Raw genomic sequence first — 24,927 nt, forward strand, 5'->3', positions numbered from 1 at the left:
GTGCTGGGCACACACAGCTCCTAAGACCTTCATTTGGAGCTGTGAACACTCAGCACCTCTGAAAGATGGGTACTGAGAAAATGAGAACCAAAATCCGTGGCCAGCTTTGGACTTAATCTATTTGTGTGTTCCCATCTACAAAACAGATGTTTGCCTACTTCTCAAACTGATTTGCAAGACTTAATAGTTAATGTTAGTCAGACTGTTGGAGCTCCTCCAATGAAAGGTGTTGCACAAATGCAAAGTATCTTTTTTTTTTTTTTAATTCCGCCCCTTCCTCCCATGTCTCTTTCCTCTCTCCCTTTTAGGTGAAAAAGGTACCGGAAAATCAACCCAGAAGCCACTGCATTACAAAAGTTGTCTGTTTCACCGAGTTGTGAAAGATTTTATGATCCAAGGAGGTGACTTCAGTGAAGGTAGGACACAGCCTTAAAAGAAAACTCCAGTTTTTAAATAGTAAGATATTTTTAAGGGTCCTGTTCAGCATCCTACATTCAGATGAAATGTCTGTTGACTGTGTGTTGTTAAGGTGTGTGTTCTTCGAGTAAGGTGTGCTGAATAGGGCCTTCAAATAAGAACATATTTATAAATAGCTTTCAGTTCCATTCTCTTTATAGCTTGGTGTGGCCTCCCAGTGAAAAAATTTAGTGTAATGCAGTGTAAAACATTGTATTTCCCAGTAGTAGTCCTAGCTTGATCTAGAAATGTGTGAGACAATGCAGAATAAATGGAAAAGCCACAGCCTGCATTTTCTCAGTCCCATTCTACTTAAGCAGACTGTCAAGATGCAGCTTCCTATTTGACTGTTCTTGAAGATATTTTGACTTGGATGCAATAATTGAAATATCTTTTATATTATGATACTTTCTTTAGAAGTCATTAGGCACATCTTGAACTTTAAATGATTTATACTTTCACTACATTTATTTGTAATACAGTGTATTTTCTTTCAAGGAAATGGGAGAGGAGGAGAATCCATTTATGGTGGTTTTTTTGAAGGTAAAGTTTTTTTTATCAAGCCAATCTAAACCTTTTTCAAATGTTCTGTCTTATAAATATTAAACTTGTAATCCATGGTCGTGCTCCTACAATCATCTGGGGTCTGTGCATATCAAATCTGAGTCCCATTTGGTTTATTTGGGTTCTGCATGGGCGCAGAAGTCTTTGCTATCTGATCTGATGGCGGTATGAGGGCCATAAAGGTGTATTTTGTTTACTTCACTATTTTGTTCAGAAAATGTTTGTGTCTAAATGAGGATCAAGCTGTTCTGATTCAAATTTGTCAACTTTATCAGACTTACATTTGTACATATCTATTCTAAACCTGATTAATTTTGTGACTTCTGTATCCAACTTGATCATCTTAAGTAAACTTATTTTTCTAACAGCAAGCTCTTTGTAAACTCATCCTGGTATCTGAAAGTAAAGCTGCTTATTTGGCTTGACACCAAACTGGATCACCACCATTAATAAAAATTCTTCATCAAAACATAGTTAAAAATTATATTGATGATGCATGAGCTAGAAAAAACATCATCATTTTTGTCTTCCAAAGATGTGTGGATCTGCATGTGCCAACAAGAGTGAAAAATAGCAAAGACCTGCTCTTACTATACTCAGATGTTGCATGAGTATATGCAGGAAGTACATCTGTTGAGTAAGAGTTCCATTTTTACAATCACTCTTCATATCATAACTACAATTAATAGGCAGGTGAAAATAAGAAAGTACATTTACTTTTCTCCTCTTTAAATTCTAGGCATTAGAATGTGAAGCATAATGTATCCCAAGGACATGACATAATATACTTTATTTTGAAACTAATTTTTTTAATGCTCTTTACTGCAGTGATAAATTTATCTGGGTTGGCTGAGGGGAAAAATAACTAAATGCCATTTAACTAATAGAACAAAGTAAATATTTGGTATTTTAAAGCAATCAAAAACACTTTCTCTAGATGAAAGCTTTGCTGTAAAGCACAACAAAGAATTTCTTCTGTCAATGGCCAACAGAGGGAAAGATACAAACGGTTCACAGTTCTTTATGTAAGTATTGTATTATTCTGATATGCATGTTGCTTACAACGTTAAGGTTGTAGTAATAATTTAATTGTTTAAAAAAAAACTAAACCTTTTTCCATTTATCAAATGTGAACTGGTTTTCCAGATTTGAAGCTCTGTGTAAAATAGCTACCTCCTAAAAATGCCTATCTTGGAGATAAACTGATCATTTTTAGCACGTCTTGTTGTTTTAGATGAGTGCTTCTCATATACATAGAAAAACATTTCATTACCTGCTTCTAACTTCGGCGAGTAATGCAAAACTAATTGATGTTCTCAGCAAACTTTACTCAATTTTATGTAACGTGTCTTGTCAACTTAGAGTCTTGGATGGGAAGAGCTCTGGGGATCATGGTTAGGGTGTGTGTGTGTGTGTGAAGTTCTGGTTTTTGGAAATCATTCTAAGAGCAATCTCATTTTCAAGGAAAAAATAACCACAAAGCTAAATTTATCACCACATATAATAAATCTAAGGCTGAATTTATCACAACATATCTACAACAGAGATACCTTTGAATCAGGCTTATCTCCAGAAAAAATTCTTTCTTGAAATTGATCCCGTTACCTATAATTGATAAATTTAATTAATGTGATGAGTCGCATGCATCATCTAAAAGTAGACAGTTATTTTTGGCTTGCTGACAGATCTTTAGCCTCTTTCAGCCCAGCTTATGATTTCTCTCATGACTGATACTTGCATGCCGTGGAATGTCCAGCCCTGACCTGTGGGCTATAGGAGCTTGCGTGAATCACATGCATTGTCTGTAGGTATAAAGCTCTCCTTGAAGACTCTTTAAGTCCATTCTAGAGCTACATCAAATGTCATGAAGCCGGTGCCTAGTTGTTTTTTTTTCTTTTCTGACTTCCCACTGCTTCCTTCTCTAATGACTATAAGACTACTTGCAGTCTCTTCTGAGAATCAGATTAATTTTCTTTTTAAATCTGCCCTCAATTGTTCGTATGATTGAATCAGTAATAGAATTTTGTAATGTATGTATACAAGATACTATCTAAAAATTGGATTAATGCTAGAATATCTTCATTTACTTAATTTTTTTTATCAAAGTAAGGATTTTAGTAGGAACCTTATGTAATGTTTCATTCAGTGATACTTAAACTATAACTACATAACTGTTATAAAATTGAACAAAACAATCCTTAATTTATTAGTTCATTCAAAATAACTTTTAACTTAATACATGCACTTTTGTTTTGAATGCAGTTTTGTTTCCTTTGTAAATGGTGCTAACTTTGTTTTTCTCTTTGTTTTAATTCCTTTTGATGGTATCAAAAGAACAACCAAGCCTACACCTCACTTAGATGGGTAAATATCTTATCTCCTTTATTTGTGTTTGTGAAGTGGACACTGCTTTGAAAATTTGAGATGCTAAATATTTTTAATCTTTTATTGCAGTAGAAAACCTGCATTTTATCTTTTTTTATTTATTTTTTTTTGAACTTCAGACTTCATGTTGTTTTTGGACAAGTCATCACAGGACAGGAAGTTGTGAGAGAGATAGAAAACCAGAAAACAGATGCATCTAGTAAACCGTATGCTGAAGTACGAATACTGAGTTGTGGAGAGTTGATTCCAAAATCCAAAGGTAAGTTTGAACTACCTATTTCTAACATATGTAAGTGTAGCTTTTTTCCTTGGTTCTTATAATAGTAAATAGAATCATGTTTGTAGTGGATGGAGAGTTCATAAAGACATTAGTAATTGCCTGTAGTGAACTGTGTACCTTCCACTAACTGAAAAGCTAGTGACAGACATTATTAAAGAAATGTCATTTTGTTAGACATATGATTTTGTTATGTATTTTATCCCAATGTAAAAAAAAGCATTTCCCACATAGTCATATGAACAAGCAACCTATAGACAAAATAAATATCAATCTCGAACAGCCTATACGAGTTGGTCCCAGATGTTCCTCTTCAGTCTTTCTTCCTTTGTCCTGGCAGCTGGAGTGCACATTTTGGCACTCCAGCCTCTTATCTTTTGTTTCCCTTCTAGGAACAAGGAAGAACAGCAGCTCCCCTGCCCCTGCCCATTGGGGAATGAATTCATGCTTTTCTCAATAGTTCTCAAGGTTTGGCCTTTCTATGCTAGCCCACCCTGCTTCTGGTACTTTTCTGATAGGTACTGCTCCCATAAAGTGTCATCTGGCATATAAATATACTGATGTCAGTCTGACTTTTCTTAACACCTACTGCTTCTGTTGAGCTTGTGGTTCTGGGTATAGTCCTCATCTACAGTGCTTCAGGTGAGTAGCTAGGTTAGGAAGACCTGTAATTTGCCCTGCTGTAAGTATGCTTTGTAAGGTACTTCGAACTATAAACAGGGATATAACAGAATCTTGCTCTTTCTCTGTAAAGGATGTCTGCTCTACTGTACTCTTCCAGAGCTGAACATGGTATTGGAAGTTAGCCCCTGCTTTTTTGACAAAATAATTCAGTACAGGAACTCCTCACTTAACATTGTAGTTATGTTCCTGAAAAATGCCACTTTAAGTGAAACGATGTTAAGCCAATCCAATTTCCCCATAAGACTTAATGTAAGTGAGGGGGTTTCCAGGAAAATTTTTTTCACCAGACAAAAGACTGTATTGTATAGTGTATATAATACACAGTATAAGTTTTAAACAAACAATTTAATACTGGTACACAGTGATGATGATTGTGAAGCTTGGTTGAGGTGGAGGAGTCAGAGGGTGGGATATTTCCCAGGGAATGCCTTACTGCTAAATGATGAACTTAGCAATTGGCTGAGCCCTCAAAGGTTAACTCTCTCACTCTACAAAGCAACAGGAAAGGAGGGAGGGCAGATAGAGAGAGAGACACACACACCCTGTGTGTGTTTGAGAGACAGAAATGCACATTTCCCCTTTAAGTATGAAGAGTGGGGTCAGAAGTACACTGCCTTGTTAATTAGATCAGCAAGCTGAGACCAGACCACAGACCGCTCCTTCCATCCCTGTATCCCCCCTGCTGTATGGAAGATGGGGTAAGCGGGGTGCAGGGGTAGAGGGGAGGGGGACACCCTGACATTAGCCCCCCCGTCTTCTTCCCCTCCCCCCCACACAGCAAGCAGGAGGCTCGGGGAGCAGCTCCAAGGCAGAGGACAGGAGCAGCACATGGCAGTGGGGGAGGGACAGCTGAACTGCTGGCAGTTGATAGCCTGCTGATGCTGCACAGGGAATTTAGGGGAGTAGGGAGGCTGCCGGTCCACCCTGGTTCCGACCACCCACCAGCTAGCTGCAATGGGCTGCTGTTCCTGCCAAGGAGTGGACAAAGCAGGCGGCTGCCAAAGATGTTAGAAGGGAGCACTGCACAACTTTAAACGAGCATGTTCCCTATTGATCAGCAACATAACAACAAAACAACATTAACTGGGATGACTTTAAGTGAGGAGTTACTGTACGAAGACTGCTGTCACTGTGATGGAGAACCCCAGTACAGGAGCCTCAGGATGCCTGTTTGATAGGAACTTTAATAGGGACCCTCTTGCTTTCTCATTCTTAGCACCTTCCAGATTATGCCTACTCGGAAGGGTTGCAACAAGGATGCTGAAGCACAAGACAAGGATTACCCTGTTTCTTTGGCCTAAGGGAAGCAGACAAACATTCATGCTTGAACATCTTGATTTATTTCTCTCCTCTTTCATGCTGTTCTTCCATCTTCTGACATGATTGGCAGAAGAATGGCTTTGGGTTATGAAGTGATCTTCTTCATTCCCAAAAATTCAGTGATAGACTGCATCATGGCTAGAGGTGTCTAGAAGTCAGACAACTTTTTCAGCTGGTTCATAAGATGTCCTGGATATTAGGATGTCAAATTTTATTTTCCAGCAATTTCCCTGGATAGCACTTGTCTTGTGACAGACGTAATATTCTAACAGTGGATGGGAAGGGCTAGTAGATATAGATTAATATATATAATGGGTAGAGCTTGTGGGTAAGACAATCCCTTGCATGATACATATATCCTAGTCCACCCTATTCCCTTCATAGGACTATTCTAAAAAGTTGGAAACTGAATGGTTAACAGAGGTTTTAGTTGGAGCTGAACTGTCTGGTGCCTTAAGGCCCTGCTTGAGGGCTTTAAAGTGGCACCGAGCAAAAGAATAAAAGAAATAAATATAAAATCTTTTTCCTTTAACTTTTCCTGAAAGAAAACAGACTTCTGGAGAGATCTGACTGTCTGATCCCACCTGTATGTCTGAGTCCTGGGCCCTCTTCTTGTGCCTCTTCGCCTGGGTTCAGCTAGGAGTCTGGAGATCCTGCTTCCTGTAGCTGCTCTGATGTGCCGCAGAGGGAGATTGCTGCCAGGGCCGTGGGTTGAGCCACTCAACAGACCATGAGGCACCTGGGAGTACTAGATACTGGTGGGCAGCAGGAGAACATGGAGAACAAGAGGCCTTAGAGGTGCCAGGAGCGGGCAGGTGGAGGGCAGAGCTGAGTGCGGGGAGGAGTGTGGGCCCCCAGGAAGGGGCACTAATGCCGAACCAGCCTGATGAAGGTGCTACCTGGCAGACTGTGGCGGAGTTCGTGGTGAGTGGAGGACTCTGCTGTTAGCAGAGAGAGGCCCTGTGCAGGCTACTGCAAGAGGAAATCTATCCCCGTTGCGGGAGATGACTGTATGGCTAAATTGGTTCGCTGAGGGCACGATCAGGATCCACTGGTGAGCTGTGATGACTTGAGTACCTGGAGATGGGAGGAACTGTCTGTCGTCACATCAGCAAAAGGATATTGGCTCAGCTGCAGTCCAAAGCTGAGTGATGGGGCAGGAGACACCCTTGGAGCCATGGTCAGGAAGAGGCCGGGGAATCCAGATGTGAGGACCAGTACCTGGGAGGTGAGCGGAACAGAGTACTACTGGTGTTCGTGGAGGACAAGCAGCAGCAGAGAGGCATCAAACAGTGGAGCTATGCAGTGTTTTACTGCAGGAAGCAAGAGGGAGCATGTGAGTGTGGCAGTTACTGGAGCAGACTGCTTCAGGGGAACTGGCATAAAGACGAAGGGTGGGTGGGTTCCTGGAGAGAGTGACTGAAAATACCTTTGCAGTTTGATCATCATCTCATAACAAGGGAGGCTGAACTAAAATACTTTTGGCTTAGGACTTGGTGAGGTGGCAATATCCAGGAAAGGAAGGGGGTGAATGGATTACAAGGCTGTATCTGTAAGGACTAGCAATAAAGCTGACAGATCTTGGGTTTAGTGGGGAGCTTCAATGAGGTCAGAGGGAATGGCTAGAGTTGCAGTTGGAGGGCGTAAAATTGGATAAAAATAAATTTTTGTGTGTGGGGGGATAGAAATTGGGTTCTCAGATACTTTCAACTGAGTAATAAGGGGATTGTATTCTAGGGTACTATCATCGGTAAATGAAGAACTGTGTGGAGGAGGGGAATTGTGCTTCTGCAGAGAAGTGATAAATGTGGGGTATGGGTGACAGGGAATTAAGGATTGCTTGGTTACCTGATTGTTGGGCTAATTTAATTGGACTTTGGGCATAGTTGGAAGGCTGTCTCTGAGGGTTGCAGAGAACAAGGAGCACGACATAAGTGACAGAAGGTCAAAACAGAATCTTTCACTTGGAGTCCGATAGGTTTCTCACTAAGGTGAGGGGAATGATATTACCATTTTTTTTCTCCCCTTTGACACCTCAGAGAAATTAGTAATGAAGAAATATGTAACATGGAAAAAAAGGGAAATAAATAGTAATCAATATAAATTAGAAGTTATGATGTATAAAAAATTGATAAAGGAAACAAGACAAAAGGGCAAAAATTATGGCTGGTAGGACTAAGACAATAAGGAGTTTTAAAAATACATTAGGAACAAAAGAAATTCTAATAATGGTATAGGCCCATTACTACATGGAGATAGTAACATTGTTAATAATGGTGCAAAAGGGGCAGAAGTGTTCAATAAATATTCCTTTTCTGTATTTGGAAAGACACAGGATGTACTTGTATCACAAGGGGATGATGAAGTGCTGTCTAGTTCATTAGTAACTAAGCAGGGTGTCATCATCTGCTAAAGATACTGTTTTTAAATCAGGAGGCCTGGATAACTTTCAGCCAACTGCAAGTGTTGTCTGAGGAGATCTTTGGCCCACTGGTATAAATTGTTAATAAATCTTAGAATACCAGGGAAATTCCAGAAGTCTGGAAGAGTGCTAATATTGTGCCAGTATTCAAAAAGAGCAAGTGGTGTGATCTGGGTAACTATAGGTCAATTAGTCTAACATCAGTCTCAGGCAAAATAAAAGAAAAGCTGGTATAAGATTCAACTGTTAACGAATAGGAATATAATTAATGCCAGTGACCATGGTTTTGTGGAAACTAGGTCTTATCAAACAAATCTGCTTTAATTATTTTACGTTACAAGTTTGGTTGAGAAAGGTAACTGTAGACTTTTGTAAAGTATTTGATTTAGTACCTCATGATATTCTGAATTAAAAAATTAGCATTATATGATATCAATAGGGTGCACATTAAATGGATGAATAAGTGGCTAACTGAAATACCTCAAAGTAGTTTTCAGTAAGAAATAATCATTAAATAGGGGTGTTTCTAATGGAGTTTTGTAGGGATCAGTACTAGGCTTGATGTCCAGTATTTTCATCAATGATCTGAAAGTAAATATAAAAATATAAGTTTTGCAGATGACACAAAGATTGGAATGGTTAATATAGTCATACAGAGTCATACAGTCATACAGTAATATAGTCATAGTCATACAGAGTCATATAGTCATACAGATTTGGATCATGTGGTGAACTGGGCCCATTCAAACAAAATGAACTTTAATATAGCAAAATGCAAAGTTACACAGTAAGGAATAAGGAACCTACAGAATGGGGGACTGTATCCTGGAAAGCAGCGACTCTGGAGCGGGTTTAGGGATCATAGTGTACAAGTGACTGAACATGAGTTCCCAGTGTGATGCTGTGGTAAAAAGGACTATTGTGATTCTTAAGATATATGAACAGGGGAGCTGTAAGTAGGATGAGGATTTTACCTCTGTATACAGCATTGGCGAGAGACACTAGAATGCTATGTCCAGTTCTGGTATCCTTTTTAAAAATGTGGAGAAGGTGCAATACAAAAATGATTCAAGGGCTAGAGAAAATGCCTTGCAGTCACAGACAAGCACAGAGAGCACAATCTGTTTAGCTTACCAAAAAAGATGCTTTGAAGGTTACTTGATTAGTGTATAAGTACCTTAGTGGAAAGAAAATACTGGTACTAGTGGGCTCTTTAATCTAGTGGAGAAAGGCATAACAAGAACCAGTGACTGAAAGTTGAGCCAGACAAATTAAAATTGGAAGTTGGGCATGAATCACAGTGAAGGTGATTAACCTTTTGAACAAACTACTAAGGGAAGTGGTGAATTCTTCACCTCTTGATGTCTTGAACTCAAGACTTGGAAGCTTTTCTGGAAAATAACGCTTTAGTCAAACACAAGTCATTGGGCTCAGTACAGGAAATGTAATGGCCTATGGTATACAGGAGGTCAGACTCTATGATCAAGTGGTCTTTTCTGGCCTTTTATGAATCTGAGTTAAGTCTGACTGTTGGGCCACATGCTGTTACCAATTGAAGCCCAATTCTCTGTGGTGTTATAAGAGTGGCTACATTTCATTAGAGGTTTGAAGTGTGGAGAGTGGACAACTATGCCATTTGGCTATGATTTATGAAGTCTGACAAGTTCTGGACAATATGGTGGATGGGCTGGGGAGGAAGGGGCCTGTTTTAGACATATTTATAGGCTGAAATTTTATAAGAAAATGAATGGAGAGAAATAATACCTGGCTGTCAGCCAAAGTCCTCTTTCTTTTATAGTAAACTCTGACAGTGAGTTCTCTGCTGTGGCCTGTAATTGACTGGGGGCAAGCTTGTCCTGGTATTCAAGAAGGCATATTTGCCTGGGGACATAAACGATTATGTGTTTGCAGAAAATCCTTGCCATTCTTTGTGTTTGCTTTGCACAGCAATTTCACAGCATTCCATGTTTGTCCTCTTCCACAAATATGTCAGCCATTGAAGAAAGCTTGCAGCAGTTGCTTGCATTCTACATTCTGCTCTGTTCAGGTAGACAGTCTACCCTTGAGAGTTCCTTACCTTCAATTCCCACTTAGTTAGTAGTCAGTTTGAAGTAGCAACTTTAGAATAGATCTAAACTTGCCACAGAGATGGAAATAAAACTGCATCCCAAATTGGTTTTGACAAGCTCTAGACGATATTATCACAGGAAAGGGGAACTGCAGTACTTGACTTCACCCTTTCTTTCACTGTGTACAGAGACATTTCTTAATTGGGGCTTGGAGCCATCTTGTTTCAGTTAAGTTTAGATAGGAAGAAATGCAGTGGTGTTTTCTAGGAGGATGCTGTCCTGAGTGGAGAGAAAGTAAAGTTCTTTGATGTTTGGGAAGAGTATGAAAGTAGAGTACCGTAGGTCTTTCTTACGAGTTAGTTCAGAGCTAACGGAATGGACTGTTTTCTATTGGCTGTTCAGCAGAGTATGTGGTGATGCCTCTGTTTGTGTACAGCAAAGAAAGAGTGGACATTTCATACCAGACTTCTTTTCATAGAATACCTTTGGAAACTATTAATTTTTCAATTTTAAAAATGCACCCATCATGTTCAGTAGACAGATACACAAATTTTGTATTGTTTGAATTTGTACAACAAATAATTTACTAAGTCAACATTCTATACAAACCATATAAATAAGCTTCTTAGGCAAAAGCTTGAGAAAATAGACTTTATACCTTGTTCTTCTTTATTGGACCAACAAGGAAAGCAGATGATACAGTAGAGGCCTCTTCACTGAAAACATTCTGCCAGTAGGATTAGGGATGCTTAACAGGCTTGTCAGCTGACTTCAATTGTCATGGTGGTGCATAACTAAAGAAATGGTCTCAGGTAGTTAAGAGCCAAACCATATATGCCTTCTTATAGAGAATTCTTTGCTTTCAATTGGGCCCAGAAGTGAACAGGAGGCTAACAATCTATGGAGCACTGATGTAGTGTCTGTGGCCAACTGCAGTAGGCAATCAGGCCTTTGCAATTTATACCAGCTGAAACTTCCAAGTGAGAATATCGAGAACGTTATGCTCATCTATTCTGTAGGTCACAAAGGTATGAATAATTGTGAAGTTGTGTAAATCTGAAAAGAAAAGTGATTACAGTTGTTACAGATGTGGTTGGGAAAAGACACTTCTGGCCATTGTACCATCTGGGGCTCAAAAAAGTACCCATAAATTGCAAACCCCCTTGTTTAGGATGAGCAAAATTCAGGGGCAAAATACTATGCCCATCAGCTGCTCTAGAAGCTTCTCTGCAGTGAATAGCCACCTCATTGCTGTCTGGATTCAGCTTCATCAGCTTGCTGTCATCCAAGTCACTGTCTCAGCCAGGCACTGGAAAAGCAAAGAGAGCACCCAGTCTGCATGCAATGAAAAAAATAAAATTGCATTTCACCAGTGTACTTGTAGCACCTCAGTATAAATTCCTCTAGAAAGCCATTGGACTTGCAGAATTCCTCTAGAAAGCCATTGGACCAGCAAGTCAACATCACCATCTCTGAAAGAGCAGAACCGCTTCAGTGATCTTACCCGCCCACCCAGACAGCTTTTGAAATTGTTGCTTCCGTCACTAAAGGGCAATTGAAAAGTCAGCCAAATACAACCAATCAAAAACTGGATTGACAGGGAACAAAGAAAATCTGAAGACTTCACATATTGCCTCATTACTGTATGCTCAATAATTTTATCCAGAAAAGGCATATTTGAGACAGCATGGTAGTAAGAGTGTTGAGATGAAGCGATGGTTATCAGTAGCTTAATTATTGCTCATATGAGAAACACTGGCATCTTGCCCTCCCTTAGAAAGAATTAACACACTCTACCAACAGCAAACAGTGTCTCCCTACTTGATCTTGCTAGCCATGAGGGACATGTCCAACTTGCAAACAATAACCTGAAGTTCCCCCAGCACATCGAGAGTACATGATGGAAGTTGGCTGAAACTCAACCAGAGATGGTATGGATGTTTTGCCTTCCAGAGGTGGATCTATCCCCACTGATTTGGTCAGTCCAGTCCAGATCAGAACAGATTTTTCTGTGATAACATTAAAAAACTTAGTGAGAAATACTAACCTCTGATTACAGGTGATGCGTCGATACAGAAGAAGTATGTTGCTTTTGCCTCCATGACGGCCATCATACAGCATTTTATATACACTTTTTGCAGTTGATTGTTGGGATACAGCTACCTCCAACCCTTATGATCTGTCAGGATGGTGTAATAAAAACTGGAAAGCAAATGGCTAATCTGTCCTAGCTACTGGTTGAATAATCCACTGATTGTACAACCTTTAGGCCTAAAATGTGAAACTGAATTAGGTCAGAGAGATTTGTTCTCTCTGTGTTGCTGCCTGCAGGTCCCCAAAATTACACCTTTTCAAAAACGAGTGTGCTGTTGGCTTGCCCTTTTGTTTAATGGATGGGAAAGGGGGAAGTAACTGTTCTCCTTATATCCCCTCCATTGGGTATAAGAGGTAATTAGCATAGATAAATGACTGGGCAGGAGACTATAGATGTGAACATCTGAATGGTATTAATTTCTTCTTCCGTTTTTATAGGGTTATTGCCTCTTTCTAATTTCTGTTTAAAAAAAAAAACGCACCTTGAGGGCTGAACATGACAACCCCTACTCTGGCCACTTATGTCTATGACTATGATCGTGGAACTCAATTTCTGACTCTGTCAAAAGACAGACATTTTGTTAACGATAGCTGAGTGGTTGAAGGACCTAAAGTTACTAATAATTTCCAGAATGAACACACTGCTCTCTGAATTAGCAGTTAATACCCCTCTAAGCGGGATTTCCAGGTATACAGTTGTTCAGGAGAAGCTTTTCACCTCCTCTAGCTCTGTACGTAAAGGTCAGTCCTCTGCTTCTGACTACTGTCTCGTGGTTCTACTTCAAATATGGAATTAACTGAGTTCCCATTTCATTTTCAAAATAACTAGTATACAACTTCCAGTACCTGAATTGAGTTAAAAGGTTCCTTACTACTGTCAATTGAACACAGTGAACCCACTCATTGTTCTTAAGTTCTCTGAATACACAACAGCTTCATGTTGTCAGGGCTGCCAACAGAGATCTCTGCTGGAGTGGAGTTTCTCTGCAACTTTACTTCTTCAGAATTAAGGAGCTTCACAGGAAGGAAGCTGGTTGTCAGTCTTCAGTTATTCGGAGCTGTTGAGGGGCTCGCTTCTGTTGAACTGTGGAGCTCCAGTCATTTCAACCTCCATAGGTTTGTAAACCTGCAGTGAAGAAAATTAAGGCTATATTTTGTGGAATTTAGGTAATTGTAAATGTGACCATTTTTCTGAAGAACAGCTACTCCAGAGTATTAGCTCAATATTTATTTTATAACCACATCTTATTCCACTACAGCTAGGTACGGATTACGCGTCTCTGCACTATCAAAGCCCTTGTGCTCAGCTCACCTCACTGTCTTCTTTTGGTGCTCTTTCTCATGGTTTCTTCCAGAGGAGGCAATGTTTTAATTTGCAGCTTCAAAGGGGATTCACTGAGTTGATGCACATCCAACCAGACCTTCTTTTGAGATAGTAGCATCCACTTTCTAGCTGTACTGACTTTCTGTGCCCACATTTTTGTGCTCCTGCCTCTCCCTTTGCAAACACCCCTGCCTTAGAAGGAAGTTTGAGGCTGCTTTTTGCCACTATAATTTGTACCACGCAGACATTCCATTTTCTGTACATTGGTGTATGCCCGCTGAAATCAGCATAAACCAGTAGTTAAGCTGATTCATTCACTTCTAAGATAGCTCCCAATAACTGTTTAAGTAGACAAACATGATCCCGGCTGGGAGTCATATTCAAATTTAAAATTCTTCTTTTACTCTGAAGTCTGTTTTTAAGATCATAACAAATTTTCTGATGAAATGCGGTTTTCTACAGACACAATGGGGTTCTTTTCACTTTTTAAAAATTGTCTTTGGCGTATCTTGTCTTCTCTAGTGCCTGAGATTCAGCCTTTTACCATACAAAACTGTTCTATACCCAGTGATGTTTTTCTTTGCAACTTACAGAGAGAAAGAGGGGGAAAATAAAACTAATTGCATTAGTCAATTATAATGATGATGTTCCAGAGTCTGAAAATATCCTACAGCTCCCCTATTTTGACACTCTTTTGGAGGGGTGTGGGCGAATCTGGTTGGAGAATAGCTTGGATTGAATTGGTTAATATATCTAGTTGAGACATCCTTTTTATTTTTTAATTTACCTGATTGATGAAAGGATGAAATATGTGTTATTGTTTTAAAATTGTGTCTTTTACACTACTACTTTTGCCATCATCAGCTCCTTTTTAATGATACGTGCTTTAATGATACATACTGTCAAAGTTAAGAAATTAGCCCTAATGGATTTGATATCTGCCTCCAAAAGTGGCACTGTACTCCTTTTCATTAGAGGCCAAGGGTATGATAAAACATAGAAACTGCCATACAAGATCAGATTAATGATCCATCGAGCCCAGTATCCTTTCATGGACTGAGGATGGTGAAAGGAACTTTATAGTGGACAATTGTGGGAAAACCTACCCATGGTGGAGGTTTCCTTTTAAGCTGAGACAATTAGTAGTTGGCTTGCATCATCATACTTCATGGAATATTTTTGTAGAAAAATGATGAGCTTTGAGGGTCACTTCTATTTTCTGAGCTCAGTTTCACTTAAGAAGAATTATCTTTTTCGTGGGTCTTCCCCAGTCTGTGGTATTTCATGGTGAGCTAGCTGCTAAGTGACTCATTGGATCAGCCTAGGTCATGTGCTGCTGCTTTCAAACTGGTTTAATTGGGTTTGAACAGAATATGTTGTCTGAGATGCTGTTAATACTGGAATCTATAGAACAAACTTCTGATCAGACTTTTCATTCTGTGATATACTTTTAATGTAAGATTGCTTCTAAAAAGAAGTAATATTTTAGTACAATTAAAGTGCTACGCGTTACTGAGAGTTCACAGTTGGTAATAAAATTTTCCTTTGTAATTAAAATAAATGGACTATTGTGTGTTTTAAAATTTCTCCTTTATTTGTATGACAAAAATATTTTCCCCAAATCTTTATTATGTATTTACCATAATGACTTTAGTTACAAGGTAAAGTATCGTGTCTGAATTATTTAGGAAGTTTGGGAGATATTAGAATTGTCTATTCTGAGCTTTCGATGGAACTGTTTGACATCTAAATTTATGTCTTTGTAACTTTGATTTATAGCCAAGAAAGAAGAGAGGAAAAGACACAAGTCTTCTTCCTCATCCAGCGATTCAGAAAGTTCAAGTGATTCAAAATCTTCCTCTGATTCATCATCTGATTCTGAAAGTGCTTCTGAAGAGAAACCTAAGAAGAGAAAAAAGAAACACAAGAAAAATTCTAGAAAACATAAGAAGGAAAAGAAAAAGAGAAAGAAAAGTAAGAAAAGGTAGGATTATATTGCTATTCTAAGAGACTTTTGGAACCAGACCAAATTTGCTTTTTTAAAAATTTAAATGTAAAACTTAATATATGTTAGTACATATGCTGTAGAAAAATAAATGTTTTCAGCTAGCTACTTTCTTGCTTTGGTGTTGATGTAGGAAAACATTTCTGTGAATACAATCATTTCAGTTTTTGCACATATATAATATAATTCTTTGGTACATGCCTGTTTGAACTAGCACCATTAGGTGTGTGGAGGATTGCAGTATCCTTGATTATTTTTTTGTAAATGACTTCGGTTTTCCTGCTTTAATACTACACTGGCAATAATGTATATGTAACGAGAGCCACTTGTATAGTTTGGATTGAGATTTTCATGTGTTGATTTGTAAAGTTGCACATTGTAAAGTTAATACCTTGACTCATTTTTATATTCATTAAGTTGAATTAATTTATACACAATGAGACTTTTATAATGTGTGATGAGGAGCCTACAGGTCTAAAACGAACAAAATAAAACCTCAAACATATTAACACCTTAATTTACTGATGTGTAACTTGTAATAACTTCTCAAAAATCAGGTGCCAAAGTTAAACTTGTCTGGTGCTTTTGAAAATTTTGCCCAAGCACACCAAAGTCTCCTTTAAAAGGCAATGGAACTTTAGGCTGCTAAGTCATTTGGCTGCTTCTGAAAATGTTACCCACAGTTTACTACAGTATTCCCATACAAAAATCTGACTTAGAGGTAAAGTTGTTATACAAGTGTGTTTTCTTTCAGCGCAACCACTAAGAATCAAGGAAATCATCTGTTACAGCAGTGCTATTCTCCAGACCATCCTCAGCTTCATGTATTTACCGTCTAAACGCACTCAGCTTTCTCATGCTCCCTTTAGATTCCAACAAATAATCATACAATTCCTCACAGTTTTACATTCAAACATACAATCTGAACGTGACCTTTTTTATATAAATTTTCCAAACTCTGTTTCTTCTAAAATAGAGTTGGCTGAAACTTGGGACTTCCAATTTGTGAGAAATTTTGGTTTTTGGAAATTTGATTTCATTCAAAATCAGGCAACCCATGGAGCCAGCTGGCCCAGGAGTCTGGAAGCCCTGGGGTTCCCAGCCCAGGGGAGTCTGCTTTGTGTGGCTGCCCTAGAGTCACAGACCCTGGAAGTCCATCCCAGGACCTCCAGGTTCGCAGCTCTGTGGCAGGGACCCTGGAAGGCCTATGAACCAAAGTTCTCACAGTTTTCATGCTTGTGGCTGAGGAGCTGGGAGCTGGACTCTTCCATGCTCCCAGCTCCACAGAGGGGCTTCCATGCTCCCAGCCTAGAAACCTGGCATGGCAGGCCTGCGCTCAGAGCTACAGACTATGGATGCTCAGGCTCCCCAGAAAATTAACAACCAGCTCTAATCTAAAGATGTAATATAAGTATATTCAGCAATTCACTGTATGTATGAAAAAATAATTGGTGAAAAATCTTCTATAATGTCAGGTGGGAATACATACATAATATACATCTCTGAGTGAAGACCTCAAGGGAGCAAAATGGCAGCTGTTTTTGAAGCCTTAGCCTTTGTTTTATATGTATAAATACTTTCAAATATCTGTAAATGCTTGGGTTGATAACTTTCAGATTTTTGTGCCTTAGCTAGATTTCTTTTTTATTACTACTAAGAAGACCATTAACTATAACCTGCAGAACTCAGACCTTTTCTAAATTGCTCTGATGATGAGATAAATAATTCTTCTCTTTTTTTTTCTATCTGTATCTTCAGTTGACAAAGCTTCTGAAGTATTTAAGTATAGACCGGTTGAGAGGCCTTTCCTGGAAAGCCTGAATCTAAAGTACACAGATATTTAAAACTGAAGCATTGATAGCTTTTTATTTGTGTATAACTAAAGCTCATCCAGTGAAAGTGAAGATGAAAACCCTGAAGCACAGCCATTGTCTACTGTCCGTCCCGAAGAGATCCCTCCAGTACCAGAAAACAGGTTCCTCATGAGAAAAAGTCCTCCTAAAATAGATGAAAAAGAAAAAGAAAGGAAGAGTAGGGAGAAGGAAAGAGAGAGGTAAGCTTACATGTGTTTTGAGTGGGACTGCACACTGACAATGGTGTGATCAAGTCAGTACTTTTAGATTCATAGGTCAAGTCCAGGTTTCCCATGTGTTGCTTAACCACTAGCACGTTATGAGCAGTGGCACTTCAGATTTCATTAAATGTGCTTGTTTGTAAGGGTGAATAGTGTGGATATTACAATGATACATTTTAAGGGAATTTTACAAGGAAAATAATGTAAGAAGGAATATAGAAAATTTAAGCCTGACTTACAAATACAGTTTCCACTTGAGATGGCTGGCTCTGGGGACTTACAAACAGTATATGGAGCTTTTCACTTCAAGTGTAGATCACTGCTTTAGTATCAAGTGTTGTATGCAGCATAGTTGTAGCCGTGTTGGTCCCAGGAAATTAGAGAGACAAGGTGGGTGAGGTAATATCTTTTATTGGATCAGCTTCTGTTGGTGAGAGAGAGAAGCTTTCGTGCCACACACAGTTCTTGAGACCTTTCCCAGATCTGAGGGAGAGCTCTGTATGGCCCCCTGCTTCTCTCTGCAACAGAAGTTGGTCCAGTAAAAAATACTACCTCACATGCCTTGACTCATTAGTATCCAGTGGAAATTCAGCACCATATTACAGTTTAGTGGCTCATATGAAATATTATGTTTCTCAATCCAGTTTGTGATGAACCACCTTAAATTGGACACTGATTCTTTCTGCCATACCTCATTAGACCAATAGTTAATCTTCTCTAGTATCTTATTACTGACTATAGCCACTACAGAAATTTCTGAGACAAGTACAAGAAACATTATAATGGATAGTTATGAAATAAACTGTCCATATAGGAAATGTATTCCTGACCACATGCAGTTAGTGGTTTACTTATGCCCTGGAGTGTAGAGATTTATATTCCCTGTACTACACAAGATAAAAAGTATATCTGTTGTTCTTGATATATGTGTATAATTCTCTTACTGTGCTCTTGGCCTCAATGTTATCTTGTGGGAGGGAGTTCCATTGGACCAGGCAGATGAATCTCAGTATTCTAAGTTCTCTCTCCAGATCAAGGCTGGAGCACACTGGTCAGTTAGTGTAGTCAGTCTCGTACAGCACAAGCCATGATGGTACAATACCTATCCTGAGGCTAAACAGAGTTGTTCACTCCTTATGGCTGTCCCTGGAACATTTCACAAGCTGTAATTCCTCTGCAAATTATTATTTATTTTTGCAGCACCCAAAAGAGTGCTTAGACTCCTCGGAGAAACATTTAAAGAGACCAGGTGCCTATGCTTAAGAATTAGACAGGACAAATTTAGGCAGAATGAACGATAGGGATGAGGAAGGGCCAGGCTTATATTATGATGACACAGTGACTTTGTTTTGGCATGTACATGTATTGAGATGTTCCTATGCCAAGTTTTTTCCAAAAATCTGTAAGGGAACACTTATTCTCCCATCTGCCCCTAAAAGGATTTTTTAAACTTTGTATGCTTTTTTATATACTATGAATAGGATGATAATATTTAAAGTAGTGAAGTGATGACCATTAGTTATTATCTGAATTGGCTGGAGAGTGATAATTAATCTTTGTTTTCATTTGGGCTGACTTCTTTTAATTTGCGAAAGAACCAATCCAAAATAGTAGTGGAGTCTGTCTCAATGATCTTTTCCTGTCTTTCTCCCGCCACAATTTTTAAAACAATGTAATAGACAGCATCAGTTCTCTTCTGTTTTAGTAATCCATCAAATTCCCAGTCGTCATACCAGAGAAGGCTTTTAGTGACCAGATCTGGAAGGAAAATAAAAGGAAGAGGACCAAGGGTAAGTGTAAACAAAGAAACAAAACCAAAAAAAAACCCCAACCTTGGTATGTGGTGGTGATTTGCACTTTTATAGCACATATCATCTGAGGATCGCAAGGCAATTTCACATCCCTCTTGGGAAAGAGGAAGGGTGGGATTATGCCCATTTTACAGATTGGCAAAGTAAGGCATTGAGGTTAAGTGATTTAATCATATAGTGAGACACTAATAGAGTTGGGAATAGAACCCAGCAGTTCTGACTCAAATCCTCCTGGTCTGTGCACTAGCTATTGCTCACTAAATACATTTAAAAGAAAATTGTTTTTAATGTTGAAGTTTTTAGAAGAAAACTACATCTGTTTTGCTGAAATTACCTGAAAGTTCAAAAGCATGAGTTGTTAATCATTTGGAATAAACTGTAAAATCTTAAATACCACTGGCAAAATCTGAGTTTATTGCCAGTGGTCCCATGAAAAAGTAACATTAATTTGTTATGCTTAGTGTTGAAGTCTGGTGGAAGAGATTGGTTAAGCATTTTCCAAATTGCTTTAATATTGGTTTGAGAAATAGTGTCTTGTTGTAATAGGTCCCCTATGCTGAATTTCATACCTGGATGCATGACAGGTGAAATTGTGTGTAGCTCAAAGCTCTGAGTTGTTGAGCTACCAACTGGTAGGAAGTGCATGCCTTCCTGCTTGATTGTTCCAGTGTCCAGCAATGCCACTCCTCTGCTCATTTAGAAATCCACTTTTGATATATATAAAAGTAGCAAAGCCCAAACAATCCCCAACTCTGAGGGAAAAGGCAGTGGTAATCTTCTTATCTGTATAAATCTTCAGAAAACAGTAAGCAGTTTTCTTCAAAGGATCCAGTGTACAACAAAATTCTACTTTATAGAGAACAGAAAACTCTAAGAATGTATCGAACAGTTTTTAATATTAAAAAAATCCCAAAGTTACTGACAGGCACCAGCAGAAAATATGGCTCAGAAAAACAACCTAGTTCCATCAAGTGCTGACATGTCAGGTGCCAGAGGTTTGAGAGTCAGGATAGGAATCTGTAATAACAATAATCCTAAATAACAAAATTCCAAGTAAATTATTTTTTCATGATTAAATTTTAATAAAGTCCACTCAAGTTAGATTGTTAAATCAGGTTGGCGGTTTCTGTTGTACTCTATACTGTGACACTGAGGCAGCATCTATACTAGGGGAAATGCAGAAAAAACATTCCCACTGATACTAATCCTAGATCAGCTGGGTTTGTGGGAGCTCAAATGTAGATTCATCATCAATGGCTGAATCCATTTTTATCATCATTTCAGCTGAAATCAAGCCTAACTGAAATTATGGTAAAAAGCAGGCCAGAACCTGAGACCTTATCCACTTAATGGTACGTTGGGATGGCTTTTGAGACCTTATCCACTCAGTAGCCCCCAAGATCCTATCCACTTGGGTCCCATGAACTCAGCTCAACTCTGAACTCTTCCTTGAGGTTTCTTCTTGATTGGCGTACAATCAAACTACACTGGAATTGATCAGGCTCAAGTGTAGGGGATGGGTACAGAGCATATCACACATCTAAATTCACAGCAAACCTCTTCTTTTGTATAAATTTACACATTACATTGTGTTTACTATACATTGCATCCATGCGTTTTGGGATTGGTTTGGTTCCTACAAAGTGACTAATCTCTGTACAGCATGTTCTGCCCATGCATGACTTACTCTTTACCTCATCTTATGTTCCAGGCTTATCTTGGCCATTTTAAATGGTTTCCTGAGTGTTGCCCCTTATCTTTGCTAGTACAAACATTCTATCTGTTCGCCTACTGACCCATTTACCTATCTTAGCTAGTACAAACATTCTGTTTCCAGCCTGCTGATCCACTCACCTCCCTAATTCTGTCTTTCAAGAAATGAGGCCTCACCCATGTCCAGTTACTCATGTCAAGCCAGGCCTACAATGATGAACATTTGCAATAGCCCTTAAATGTTAAAGCTAATGGTGAAAATTTTGTAAAGTATTGCTCTGGTGATGCTTAGCAAAATGTTATGGGAGTTTTCATTGCAGGACAAGGCTGAGCAGCATTCATCCTGATGAAGAAAATTCTTTAAACTTGATATAATATCTCAAAGATTTTCAGGTTCAAGCCCAACCATTCTTTTTCAAACAATAATACCTGGCTCTTACATAAAACTCATTTAAGGTCTTTTGGAATTTCTGAGATTGCTGTGTGGATATATGATCAACCATTTGGGGTATCCATTTTAACTGAATATAAAATGTAAGTGTATTATTTTTGTATTTCTATAGTGCCTAGGAGCCCTAGTCATTCAGTACATAATTTTCAAGTGCTTGTGTGTTTGTTTGTTTCCAAATATGGCTCAGATTCCATTCCTTCCAGAACCACCTATATGCTGCATATATATTTGAAAATAAAGCCACTTTTGAGTTACTTGAATGCAATAAACCAAATTCAAAATTTTTAATAAAAAATGCCCCCAAAACCCCTCCCTTACTCTCTCCACGCCCTGCACTCTCAACTCCAAAACGGCATTTTGCGCAAACTTGCAAAGAAAGCTGCTTCTTGGCCCAGAGAGTAAGCATAAGAAACGTATGGGGGAAAAAATTTTTTTGAGGAAGCAATTAGTGAGTGAAAATGGGGATTAAAAATTACATGGTTCTTTAACCTTTTACGTTAGTGAGAGGCTTAATAAAGTGCTGGCAGGCTAAACTGATTCTCAGGAGGGAAATATTCTAGTTTATAAAGGCTGGTAGATTTGCACCAAGATACTTTGCATATCAGAATTCAATAGCAAATGCAACAAAAAATGAGCTTATGAGACTGCGTTGCAAGTTTTTATATTTCTTCACTAACTTTTTTTTCCAGATAATGTTATACAGGTGTTAACCTTTATTTTCAGTGCTTTTACTATGAAGTTTGACTGCAGTCCAGAGGTGAGATTCTCCCCTACTTGCTGGTAAAGGGGCCGGAGCAATGTAAACTGGCTCTAAAAGCCCTGGATCCAGTCAAGGGTAACTGAGGAAGACAGCTGCAGACTATCTTCTGTGGATTCCCCCCACCCTAAACCCTAGTAGTGGGGATGGGAGGGGCATGTCAGATATAGGGGAGTCCTCGTAGCCTGAGACAGCTATCTGAATTGTCAGTTACTATAAGTTGTGGAGCAGTCCATTGGCAGACTGTGGGAGGAATGTTGTAAATTATACCAGCTTTCAGAATTGATTTATGCTAGCAGCCAGTCTGGCCCTCAGAGCAGCCCAGAACGTAAGTGCTGTAAAGATGACATAAATCCACTTTTGCTCCTTTTTCTGCTGGGCTGAGTTCTGTGCTGCATTTCTGGTAGGAGCAACTCAGAATCTCACCCCAGATGTATGAGAAATCTTGCATACTGTGGAATGTTAAACTCTGTTGTATCTAACATTCTTTCTTTTTCCCTTCTCAAGCGCTATCGGACGCCTTCCAGATCCAGGTCAAGGGATCGCTTCAGACGCAGTGAGACTCCTCCACATTGGAGGCAGGAAATGCAAAGAGCTCAAAGAATGAGAGTTTCCAGTGGAGAAAGATGGATAAAGGGAGACAAGTAAGACACTGCTTTTTTCCTATATACATTGGAATTTCTGTCTAGAATACGGTGGTGCCTTTTTGATCTGTTGTATCACAGTGAATTTTTTTTAGTCTCAGAATATGTGGTTTTGGCTTAGTTATCTCTTTCCTATCTTTGCTTTATCCCTTTTAAAGCACCCCTCTTTATGGTTATGGTAACTGTGTAGCCATTAATGTAGATGTCATAATACAAATTAAACTTAATGTGATGATTAACAGTTTCAGTAGTGAAGTTACTTCTTACTTTTCTTTAGTTCAAAAGATTTTAAAATAAATATTTTCTTTCTCCAAGGGGTGAAGTAAATGAAAACAAGAAAGATGCTCAAAAAAGCCCTGGGAGAGGAAAAGAGAGAAAAGTATCAGACCACAGACAAGTCTCTGAGAGTCCAAACAGAAGAGGGGAAAAGGAGAAGAAGACAAAAGACCACAAATCCAGTAGTAAAGACAGGGAGACAAGGAGGAATTCAGAAAAAGACGATAAGCATAATAAAAGCAAGGCCAAGAAAAGAGCTAAATCTAAAAGCCGGAGCAAAAGCAAAGAGAAATCAAAGAGCAGAGAAAGAGACTCTAAGCACAACAGACATGAAGAAAAGAGAGTGAGGTCAAGAAGCAGAGAGAGGGATCATGAGAGAGGTAAAGACAAGCACTATGATTCTAGAGGGAGAGCTAAAGAAAGGAGCAGAAGTAAGGAGAGGTGTAAAAGTGCAGGATCAAAAAGTAATGAACAAGATCACAGTAAAAGCAAAGATAGGGAGAAACATGCTAAGTCAAGGAGCAAAGAACGTGAGCAGACTAAAGGAAAACATAGTTCCAATAATAAAGCAAGAGAACGGAGCAGAAGCAGAGACAAGGGGAAGAGAGCCAGATCTAGAAGTAAAGACAGAGACCGGAGTAGAAGTAAAGAGCATTCAAAAAATGAAGATAAAGAAGCAAAAAGAAAAGGAAGATCAAGAAGTAGAGAGAGAAAAGGCACACCAGAAAAATCTAAAGGAAAAGAGACTAAGAGGAGGAGAGACTCAAGGAGCCATGAAAGAGAAGAAAGTCAAAGCAGAAACAAAGAGAAGTATCTGAACAGAGAAAGCAGAAGTTCACATAAGAAAAATGACGCTGAAAGCCAAAGGAAGAAGCGTTCAAAAAGCCATGAAAGTAGTAGCCCTGAGACCAATAAAGATAAAAAGGCTAGTAGAGATCAGGATAAAAGTCCAGACTCAAAGAGAAGACAAAGCAGTAAGGATAGAGAATTTAAAAAATCGTCTACACACAGGAGTAGGGAAAAAGAGAAGACTAGATCCTCATTAGAAAAAGAAATTAACCAAAAATCAAAGAGTCAGGAAAGAGACCATGCCGATCGTAAGGATAAAAAGTCTGATCACGAATCAAGTCCTGGAACAGATGAAGACAGACGTGGATGAGCTATGGACTTGTTGTTTCCATTCTGTCTCAAAGTTTGAGACATTTTGGGGAACACCTTTTTTTTTTTAATGTGGACTTCAGTTTGGTCTTTTGATAATCTAAAACCTGGATCATTTGTACTGCGAAAGTTTTAATAAACTTGAAATGAGAAACATTTTATGTGTAATACAGTGTGCTGTGTTTTAACTGTTTCATTGCTTGTGTATCCTTTTTGTGTGTTGACAGCCAGGGGAATACCTTCTGTGTTGCATATACATTTTTAATTTATAAACTTGTTTGGCCCATTGCAAACATATGACTGTCTTGTAAAGAGGCTTTTTTTGGTTGGGGGCAGGGAGAAGCTTCAAATATATTAAATGTCCTTTGAAGCTATTAGAACTCTGCCAAGCTGTGTCTGTCACTACAATGTAATTATATTCCTAATACAGTAGTTAAAAAGCC

The 24,927-nt window shown here is 38.8% G+C and overlaps 1 protein-coding gene across 1 annotated transcript in view; it reads left to right on the forward strand.

Moving 5' to 3' along the window:
• The window catches only part of PPIG (peptidylprolyl isomerase G), a 36,773-nt gene extending 12,133 nt beyond the window's left edge, over positions 1–24,640 (forward strand). The window contains exons 4-13 of the mRNA XM_084643174.1: positions 309–416; positions 955–999; positions 1,958–2,045; positions 3,355–3,384; positions 3,525–3,664; positions 15,375–15,579; positions 17,486–17,653; positions 19,380–19,464; positions 22,914–23,050; positions 23,366–24,640. Coding sequence (XP_084499300.1) covers positions 309–416; positions 955–999; positions 1,958–2,045; positions 3,355–3,384; positions 3,525–3,664; positions 15,375–15,579; positions 17,486–17,653; positions 19,380–19,464; positions 22,914–23,050; positions 23,366–24,485 — 2,126 coding nt within the window. The 3' untranslated portion in view covers positions 24,486–24,640. The remainder of the gene's footprint in view (positions 1–308; positions 417–954; positions 1,000–1,957; positions 2,046–3,354; positions 3,385–3,524; positions 3,665–15,374; positions 15,580–17,485; positions 17,654–19,379; positions 19,465–22,913; positions 23,051–23,365) is intronic.
• Positions 24,641–24,927: the final 287 nt, after the last annotated feature.

The sequence above is a fragment of the Lepidochelys olivacea genome (assembly GCF_965140295.1).
Source record: "Lepidochelys olivacea isolate rLepOli2 genome assembly, chromosome: 11".
In the NCBI taxonomy this organism is placed as follows: Eukaryota; Metazoa; Chordata; order Testudines; family Cheloniidae; genus Lepidochelys; species Lepidochelys olivacea.